The following is an 11073-nucleotide window of genomic DNA, read 5'->3' on the forward strand; positions in this document are numbered from 1 at the left end:
TATGATTCAACACACCATTGTACCAATTCAACTATTGAAAAAAAAATTCAACACCTCCATATATACATGTGTTTAGACCTTCCATCTTAATAGTTTTTAGGAGTGTGTTACAAAATTATTTAACAATATGTGAATTTATGTGAGTAGTACAGTACTACTGATACAAATTATTAAATTAATTACAAAAAACTAGAGAACAATTTTTCAGATACATTTTTTCAATTAATATCAGTCGTTACTAATGAAGATGAAAATATTAATTTGAAAAAGAACAGTATTATTACTGTAGCAGCCGAAAGAAAAGGAGCAGAGAGTGTATGTGGTGGGGGCGAAGACTGAACCACCTGAAGACACAGAAGGGACCCACCAGACATTATTTTTATCGAATCCATCCAAAGGTTTCTATTTAAATCCATTTTCGAATCTGACGGTTGATATTGCGCATCTCTGTCTCAAAAAGGAAACTGTACGGTTAAAAAGAGAATAGGGTTTCTATGGAGAAAGATAAGACAATTGCCTCACTGAGTCAGGTTTTGGTGTTACACTGTTGAGTTCATTAAGGTGACATCATCTTCGCACATTTCTTCACTGTCTTCTCATTGTCTTGTCTTTGTCTCCCTTCTATTAATTTGAGAGTTTCCAAATGATAAATTCTTCTTCTTTTATGGATATTTACTGCTATGTTTATTCTATAATTACTCATTCTCCTATTCCTTTTTTCATCTCTTTGTTTTTGGTCAACATTCTTTATCTCTGTCTAGCCTTCACATGTTTTTACTTGTAAGTAAATAAATGGGCCCATTTTCATCAAAAAAAAGGGCTCATATTTGAAATCTCAAAATGTTGGAATGGCATAACATACATATCGGTCTATAGGAAAAAGAAAATTATTGTCTTTTATGTTTTTGCTAATATTTGTTTGCACCTATTACATAGACGAATCCGCTTAGTCGATCGATAGCAAGTCAATCCGCTTAGTCGATCGATAGCAAGTCAAACAAATATAAACCGAATGTGAATCGACCAAGTCAATAGAACATGTCATGAAATAGAAGTCATTGAATCGAACGTCAAGCGTCACGTATGCCTCCTCATACATTAAACACAAAAACAAACAACATTTTTAAGTAATGATTCAATTATTTCTGTAATAGTTTCTTTTATAAATACCACAACTTGATTTAAATTACTTTACCCATTTTTATTTCTTTACTTTGTTTTTATGCATTTTTTAATTTAATAGATCAACATCCACATACATTATACTTCACGTTTTTCGGATTAGTTATGAGATAAAATTCTTTTCTAAACGCAATCATTTGAAGAAAAGAGAATCATTTTTGAGAGATATTAGACAACATATTTGACACCACAAGTGGAAACTACTGCCAAAACCATTGAAACATTTCATTTGCCAGATCAAAATTATGTTTGGTGTATGCATTTGAGATATAAAAAGAACCTTAAAACATGGATAAACCATCACCATCATCAACAACCACTACAAAAAAGCCTTTTTCTTTCCTGCAGTCAAAAGCTCCCACAAACATTAAAAAAAAAAACAGTATAGTGTTGCAATAACCTCCACAATTGTGAAACAACGTTATTGACAGAAGCAAAATGCATAGATTTGATACAAGATTGGAAATTTTTATTGCCTTCTAATGGAAGAGAAACAAGATCAGTAGTTGGATTTTCATTGGGGAGAAAATATAAAGGATTCTTATACACATTTTGTATCGAATTCGTCATTTGTAAAAGAAACCGAAGAGAAAGTAATAATTGGAAGAAGAAGTGCAAGCGGAGTTAAAGAAGAATGACGGATCCATAGCTAAAAGATTGAACTCTGATACCATCTTAGAGTGTGTTTGAATTGACGGTGGACAAAATCGATTCTAGTGGAATTGAGTTTGGTAGAATTGATTTTATCTTAATTGAGTTTAGTAAAATTGATTTGTGTTTGATTCATTGTTCCTTCAGCTTTTAAAATAAAAAACTGAGAACCGAATCAAACCGATTTGATTTTCAATGGTTGAATTCAGTTTTTGAGCTGAACCAAAACTTTTTGGTTTGGTTTAAATTCTTAGCTTCAACGGCTTCTCTTTCTCTTTCTCTTTTTCTTCATTTCAGTGAGGCCTTGTTTTTTCACAATAGTACATCATAGTTGTTGTTAGACAGTAGACACACATTCACTTGCAGTAAGGAATTTAAATTCCTCTGATCGTATAATAATGGACTGTTTTAAATGCAGAATAGAGTTTTAAAAACGTTTTTTTTTTCTTTTCTTGAGGACATGTAGAGATTGCTTACCCTTCAAGTTCCTGCAGTAGCAAATCAAATTGGAGACATCTACCTATTCTTTCCGGCTTTCAGAATAAACCATGAATTCTACCCGAGAAACATGTAATCAATTATGTTTGTTCAGCATATTCTGAAAATTCGTAATGGCAATGAAAACACTAGCGCAAAATATATGTCCAATGGTTCAAAATCATTAGCAAAATTTGAAGTAGTTCATTGATAGCAGCAGAATACAAATTTATCAAATGATTACATGAGTCTACCAACATAAGTAGCTCGAGGATACATTCGTTGCAACTGTGGCCATTGAACAAAAATCTGATCAGCCATCCACAGCTTGTACAGAAGCAAACCAGTCAAGGAGAGTCTTCTCACTCTTGCAATACTCTCAACATAGAAAATCGATGACCATCTGATTCCCAGTATCTTAAATATAAATGCAATAACACAAAGGGGAATGCAAGTTCCAGGCCCATTGCAAAGTATCACTTCAGGTCTAATTTTAATCATTAGCCATAGCGCATGTAGGGTTGCAATTAAAGTAGTCCAAACCGAGGTTACATACGATTGACCGACTTCTCTACTTCGATAAATCTTCATGAAGTTTGAAGCATCAGCAACGTCTATTCCACTCTCGGATGCTAGAGAGTTCTCCAACAATAGAGCTTTTTGAAGACTCATATTGTCAGTAGCAGCAGCAATGTAGAATCTTGGTTTAAACCTATCATTCTGTAACACTGCTAATAGACTAAGCATCTCTGCAGTATGACCGCCTGATCCTAAAATGATGAGGGTCCTCACAGGTTTTGAAGCTCTTTTGCTCAAGGGTTTGCCGCTAGAATATATTACATGAAGGACACGAACCAAGATCGTCAAGATGACAACAAAAGCGACACTCGAGGGGGTGACGATTGACGATATATTAGAAAAGCAGAAGCCATTGTCTTTTTCCATCAGAGACAGTTTCAAGATTTTCTGTTGGAGCTACACATACATCTTCGCCACAAAATTCTTGGATTTCTTTGTGGCGGTTATCCTTCCTACGGTGACCAACTTCGACAGTGGTTCACCAAAGTGTTTTGTACTTTCGTTTTCCGAATCAACAACACACCTCTCTCACTACATAAACAAACAACACAGTAAGTCATAAATAACAAATGAGAATGCTAATTATTAACAAATGAAGAAAGTTAGTTACAGTCAGTTAGCTTCCATTTTAGTTTGTTAAAAAGTATGTTATTTGCATTTGTAGAGCAAGAAAGTCCTTATTTTAAGGTTATGCAGTTGGTTTCAAAGGTTTAATTTTATCAGATTAAGATTCACAAGAAATATTCATATCTAGAAATGTCACATTCCATGAACACATGCTACCATACCAAATTCAAAACTCACCTGCTACACATAATTAGACTAGTTAAATACTTATTCACCATTTACCAAACTCACCACAGTCAAACATGTTCTAGCTCTAGCATCAATCCACAATTGGAATCTACATCAGCTTGATGTTTAATGCATTCTTACATGGTGAATTAAATGAAGATTTATATGTTCTTAAACAGGCAAATTGATTAAATTAAATCTCTCAATGGTCTTAAACAGAATATTGACAAACAGAAAAATCAAATTGACAAACTTCATTAAGAAAACAGAAGGTTCACAAACTTGACGAAGCAGAAGAGACAAATTAACAAGAATGAAATTGATGGTTCGTTCATGTGGAAACCAAAAACCAATCGCGAAGCGGGAGGTTCAATAAAACATACCTTCTGGCCGTGGTAGGACGGATTCGAGGCGGCTTGGGAGTGCCGTGGGACGACGGACAGATGAGATTTTCACCGGCCGGGAAGGGCGTCAGGTTTTTTTCTTTTATTTTAAAAAGAGAGTTTCCGAACACAATTGAAAATACCCAAAACTGGATCCGGTTCAGCGGAGGTTTTCAACTATTCTTTGTGATCAAGGTTGAACCGGTCTGGTTCAGTTTTTTTACCTTCATGTTCTAAAACCTTCGGTAACTTCTCAATCTCTAATAACATTAGAGTTGATCTCCATTCCAATAGTATAAAATAAACATTATTATTTAAATATAAAAGTAAAATTAATCAATAATTTTTTAATTATTGTGCTACAATGGAGAAATTTGAGGTTAATTGTCCAATTACTATAATTCTCAATGGCTCCAATTATAATCAGTAGATTGGAGTAATAAGCTGTTCTAGAAAGATTATTGACTTTGATGATACGTGAGAGGCGGTAAAAAGTGTCTGACGAGAAGTTCTGGTGAAACTTCAAAGGCTTATGCTGATAAATTAAAGGAATGGGACAGCAAAATCATCAAATCAATACTTGGTTTTGAAATACCTTCATTCCAAATATTCATCTACAATTTGGACGATTCGAGAATGCTAAAGAGGTATGGGGTTATTTAGAACAAATTATACTATTTAAATTTTATCCCGTCAATATCAATTATTGAAGAATCTTAGTAATTTGGAACAACAATCTGGTCAACCTGTTTATGAGTTTTTAGCACAAATACAAGTTATTTGGAATTAGTTAGCCTCGTGTGAGCCTTCTCTGAAAGATGATATTGACCTAAAAACATATGAGACTCGTCGTAATCATATTCGTCTTATTCAGTTTTTCATGGCTCTCATTGATGATTATGGACCAATTCGGGCTTCCTTGTGGCACCAAAACCCCTTGTCTCAAGTCCGAAGAAACTAGATTGGGACTTGTCTGCCAATAAGCTGATCATGCTTTTGCAGTTACAAATAAGCCTACCAAATCTTGTCGTCGTTGTCATAAGTCTGGTCATTCTTTTCTGATCTCCCCATAGTTGAGTGTCATTGTTGCATGAAAAATGGTCAAATTGTCTCAAATTGTTGTCGATATTACAAGACATATAGACACTTAATTCATAATTTTCCCACTCGCCTCCACGTTGTGATCAGAAAAGAAATCAACCTCGTCCCAACTCTTCAAGGCCTGCATTTACAAGTGTTGCTGCTACCAATGAATCTATATAGTCCTCTCAGTCATCCTTCTCTGTCACAGATCTTGAGTCTCTTCTTAGACAACATCTTCTTTCTGATAATACTTTTGCTGCTCTTTTGAGTTTTGACCATACCAAGTAATTCTAAATGGTATTGTGATTCTGTCTGTTGTAACCACATGACATCCACATGATCTAAAAACGACAATACTTGTTCCATCACACTACAAATGGATCTCTTATGAATGTAAGACACAAATGTTCTATCTTCTTGTCTATTATAAGTATACATGACGCATATCTCATTCCTAAATTAAATTTTAATCTTATTTATGTTAGCCAATTATGTGATCTTGGTTATGAACTTGCGTTTTCTTCCTCTAGATGTCGTGTGCATGATATAACTCATTGGTATAACATTTGTGTCACTTCCACAGATTCATCCAGTAAACTTTGACATCGTCGTCTTGCCCATAGTTCTATTAACAAATTACGCCCTCTAGTGTCTCAAGGTTATTTAGGACTTGTCACTAATGAGTCCTTTGATTGTACTACTTGTTAAACTACTAAACAACCAGCTTTATCTTTTAATAAAAGTATTTATATTTCAACTGTATCATTTGTGCATTCTGATATTTGGGGACTTGCTCTGACACCTACTACAGGAGGTTCTCGATATTATGTGTTATTTACTGATTATAATTCTTAGTTTATTTCGATATACATAATGAAAAATGGCTTTAGCTTCCTCAAATTTACATTAACTTTGCCTAAATGATTCAAACACAATTTTCTAAATCCATTAAAAAAATTCTAAAGCCATCTCATAAGCTAAGTATGTTTTGGATCTTGTTTCTCGAACAGGTCTTATTGATTGTAAAATTGAAAATACTCCTCTAGAACCCAATGTTCGATTTACTCCTCAAAATGGTACTTTGCTTTACGATGTCTCCCTTTATCGACAACTCGTACGTTGTTCATTTGGTTAGTCAATTCATGGCCTCTCCACGTGCCACTCATTATGTTGTTGTCCTCTAAATATATAATTTATTATGAGAGGCCTCTTCACCCACTCGAGTTTGAAGGGATGTTATGATATATTATGATTATTTTATATTATAATTATGTTAGGTTTAATTAGTCTTAAAAACTATTACAAATAAGAGTTTTCGCTTGTACTTGACACATATTGTACTTGACACGTATATCAAATACATGAACATATACATATCTTCATGAATTTTTATATTATATTTTTAAATTTTAAAAACTATTTAATATCTTCTTGAGTAAATAATTTAATTATTTATTTATATTTTTTAAAGTTTTAAAAACTATTTAATATGTTACTTTTACTGTTATACATACATTCACATTTTATGTTTGTCAAACTTATAAGATTAGGATTGAGGGGTGAAAAAAATTCACATTTTATGTTTGTCAAACTTATAAGGTTAGGATTGAGGGGTGAAAAAAAATTATATTTTTGATTTTTTAAAAAATCAAAATATATGTTTTTATGGTATCTATTTTTATTTTAAGTATCAAATATTTTCTTTTAATTTATATAATTTATTTCAATAAATTCCTATATTTTTCCTATATTCTCATTGAATAAATCTTATATTTTTTTGTATATACCCAACCATTTATGTTCTTTCATTAATACAAAAAGTTTAATTACACTTTTGTTTTTCATATCTTAAAATTAGATTTGCTTTCAAAATCGGTGTCAAAATTTTAATTATTAAATCAATTGTAGGGTATAACAAATTACTATAGGGTGTTTTCGGAACATGGATTAAAAACATAAATAATTAACTATTGATTTAAAAAAAAATTATTTGAAATGCTTAATATCTACAATATAATTAAGATATAAAATTAGTGAAATTTAAAATATAAAATTAATTATGTAAATAAGAGACCAAAACTATCCTTACAGTTTTTGTTTTTGTTTTTTATACTATAGTATAATCTTTTATTAATTATGTATTGATTTAATGAACAACACATTGAATTACTCTTAAAATAATACTCTTAGTTAGAGCTGTCAAATAACTTGAGAGTAGCAGTTAGATTCGGAAAAAAAATTTAAATAACTAGGATTAATAAAAAAATGACAGAAAAAACCAAGTTTTCGAGGTATTTACCAAACTGTCTAAATTTGGGACCGAATGGAAGTGAATGCGCCAAATGAAATGGCGTAATAGTGTTGGAAATAGGTGAATGTAGGGGTGGACAACGGGCGGGTATGGGCGGGTTCGGGCCCGAAATGTCAAACCGACTCAAACCCGCGGTTGGAAATTACACACCCATTGCCGCCTGTTTACCATCACGGTTTAGCCGGATTGCGGGTTAGACAGGATGCGGGTTAGGCGGGCGGAAATAAGCGGGTAAGAGTTTAGCTATCAAAAACAAATTTTATAAAAAGAAGCAAGTTTATAAGGAAAAATGAATTTTAGATTAAAAATACAATGATTTTAGGATCTTAAATTTTTATTACAGATACATCAAACAACCAAAATCTAAACATGAGAATGATAAAGTTATATAAAACAGATTTTGAAAAGAAGGAAAATAGAAAGAAAAAAAAAAGATTAAAAATACAATAGACTTAGAGATCTTAGTTTTATACTACAGATGCATCATCCAACCAAAATAGGAAGATAAGAATGATAAAAATATAAACCGCTGAAATGTTGAGAAGAAGAAAGATAGATGAAGGAGAAGAAATAAGCTATAATCATCTTTTGTTCATTTTAATTACAATATTGCTTGAGTATCTTCTTGTTTCTAGAAGACTTGAAGAAAACAAAATAAGAGAGATAGAAAGAAGTATGTAAAATAAAGAAAACGAGAGAGATAGAGAGAGGTGAAGTTGTGTTGTTATCTTAAAAATAATAAATCACAAATAATAATAGCTGATATAATTAAAAAAAAATGTTGTAACTATATTTTTATTAGAGAACCTTTTATTTTAAATAACTCTTATTTTATTAAATTTCTAATTAATAATAGTAATAATAATAGTAATTAATTCTGGAAACTTGTAGTTTAATAGTTTAGAGGCTATACATGTCAATTCTAAGCAAAGCAACGACACTTCCATCAGTCTCACACACACGTTATTCTTGCTTTAAATAGCATTAAATGAAGAGCTGACACATTTTCTATTAATTGAATGCAGTGCAATGCATTATTATTATATTAATTTTTCAATATGTTATACATACTCGGGCGGTTTCAGTTACCCGTGGGTGACTTTTACAAAACCGATCCGCCCAATTTAACCCCCACAAAACTGAAAAAATTAAATAAATAACCCGCAATCCGTTTTGACCCGCCCGTATGTCATTTTTTAGGATCGGTTTTTGCGGTTTGGGGCGGGTCACGGGTATCTGTCCACCCCTAGGTGAATGCGCCAAACCATTTGGCACACACTAAATTAGGGTGTGTTTGCGCCAAATGGAATGGCGCATTAGGCTATTTTTTTGCCCATATAGCCAAACCATTTGGCGCATTAGGGTTAATCCTTTTTTTTTTCATTTTTTTTAGTTAAGATTTGTCAATTTATATATTTTTAAAATTTCATTTTTATTTTATTAGTTAAGATATATATATAAATAAATTTTTAAAATATTTTTTTAGTCTTAAAAGTGTAGTGCACAAAACGTAAATTGACATTTGTAAACCGAAAATATAATATCGGTTTCAATATAATAAAGAAACGAAACATCGATTACAAATAATTAGAGAAACGATACATCGGCACAATTGATTAAAGAAAATACAACAAAATGATCAATGGCGTCTATCACCAAGATAGCCATCCGTTCCGCACCCTGGTCTTGTTATGACACGTTTACCGCGATCGTTGATCCCGCCGCGAATATTGGCACCACCCCTTTCCCTAGCTCTACCCCTACCCCTGCCCCTTTGTGCTTCTTGCTGGGTTTGTGTCACTGGGCCTGGAAGTGGGATGTCTCGTGGGTCGCTGTCTATGAATTCGTCCACGCCCCCATAATTTTCCGGAAAACGGCTGTTGTAAAGTCGGTTACCCATCCCCTCAAACGTGTTAAGTCGTGGTGGTGGAGTGGGTTGGGAAAAGACTTCAGGTTCGTAGCATCCAGCAGCACTAGAATTACCCTGATTAAAGCCGAATTGGTTTGACGGTGTTGCATAGCCGGAGGGGGTGCCACGGTGAGAGGATTCACCATGAGGACCATCGTCGGGACTTAGATGTAGGCTTGACGAACCGGGAGTAAGGTTTTGGCCGAAAGCCCTTGTTGACCCTGCAAACGCTGCAAATCCAAATGGTTGTGATTGGGTCTGATATTGGTCCGCGGAATGATGGTGGTCTTCATATTCTTGTAATGGTTAAGACTGGGATTGGAAAATATTTGGTTGTCGGTAGTTGCGGGCGGAACGGGATGGAGTGCTGAAAAGATTTTGTTGTTGCTGCTGGAGTTGTTGTTGTTGTAGTTGTTGTTGTTGTAGTTGTTGGCGTTGTTGTAGGCGTTGTTGTTGTCGTTGTTGTTGTCGTTGTTGTTGTTGTTGTTGTTCTTCCTCTTCCGGTTGTTGTTGTTGGGGTAAGATGTAGTTGTGTGCACGGGGATCATTTAAATAGAACGGAGCTGCAATAAACAAGTTAGGGGATATAGCTATACGATACCAACTCATGTACTCGGGGGACGGTTTCATTTCATGGTCACTGACGGGGAAGTTTAGGACATATTGGCGACGGTCCTTCCACATCTGGCGGTGATCGGGTGCAAAATCCTTCCAGTTTTGGTGTGTCCATTGATGGTTAACTCGTCTGAGGTGCCACACTCCCAAGTCAACGGGAGGGTCGGGTATACGTTGACGCATTCCGAACTGTAGCATGACCCGGTCACTTTGATGCATTTCTATGATGTTGTACCGGATTAGGCAACACTTTGTGGTCCAAATTTCTGCATCCTGAGCTCTAGGCTCATACTCGCATTCGAGATACGGTCGTTATATGAACTGCATGCATAAGAGTTATACATTATTTCGGGAAAAAATATTTATAAAAAATACTCTAATAAAAAAGAAAAAGATTAGAGATAATACTTGATGGGGTCCCAGGTGATCAATCAGCGTGCGGTACATTGTGATATTTGACCGCGGGTTTAGTGTGAAGTCCATTTTTTTCACACAAAATCTACAACGTAAATATAATGATTTAGTTAGAGTGGAGTAGAATGTGTATGAAAAATATGGTATACTAAAAACTTACCTCAGTGCATACGGAAAGGAATGTGTATGAAAAATATGGTATACTAAAAACTTACCCCAACTGCCATTGTTAACCGGGGCCAGTATGGGCATCCTCCACCACCCCCACACCTGCACCAACAGAGCGCATCCATAGAATGTGCAAGAATCAGCTTTTGCGTTCTTGCACAGGGATTGGTAAACCGTAGCCAGCACTGCAGACCCCCAGCTATATAGACCAACTCTAGTAAAATCCATTAGTAAATGAAGATACATAAAATTAACAGTGTTACCAGTGCTATCTGGGAACAAAACGTTTCCAATTAGCAAGAGTAGGTAGCACCTAGTTTTCTGAAGTATGGTCTCTTGGGGAGACGCATCATCCAACTGAAACCGATCATAATAAAGCCTTAACCTCTTAAGGTTAATACCTTGCCCCCTAGCACCAACTGCTCCCTCTATCAAGTCTATGCCAATTGCCTGAAAGCATAAGGAATTTGCCTGCATTACACAGCCATTAATTGCCTTACCGTCAA

At 34.4% G+C, this 11073-nt stretch overlaps 1 protein-coding gene across 1 annotated transcript; it reads right to left on the reverse strand.

The window, feature by feature from the left end:
* Nucleotides 1-2460: 2460 nt before the first annotated feature.
* LOC131648339 (uncharacterized) lies at nt 2461-4230 on the reverse strand. Its single transcript, XM_058918097.1, has 2 exons — nt 4068-4230; nt 2461-3420 (listed from the first exon to the last, which is right to left on the reverse strand). Exon 2 carries the CDS (start codon nt 3253-3255, stop codon nt 2551-2553), a length of 705 nt encoding a protein of 234 aa, XP_058774080.1. The 5' UTR covers nt 3256-3420; nt 4068-4230; the 3' UTR covers nt 2461-2550.
* Between the last annotated feature and the right edge of the window lie 6843 nt (nt 4231-11073).

Source organism: Vicia villosa, linkage group LG2 (genome assembly GCF_029867415.1).
Source record: "Vicia villosa cultivar HV-30 ecotype Madison, WI linkage group LG2, Vvil1.0, whole genome shotgun sequence".
Taxonomy (NCBI): Eukaryota; Viridiplantae; Streptophyta; class Magnoliopsida; order Fabales; family Fabaceae; genus Vicia; species Vicia villosa.

What these genes read in the sequence shown, in the direction of transcription:
- LOC131648339 (XM_058918097.1), bottom strand. Translation starts at nt 3,255, where the DNA reads ATGGAAAAAGACAATGGCTTCTGCTTTTCTAATATATCGTCAATCGTC.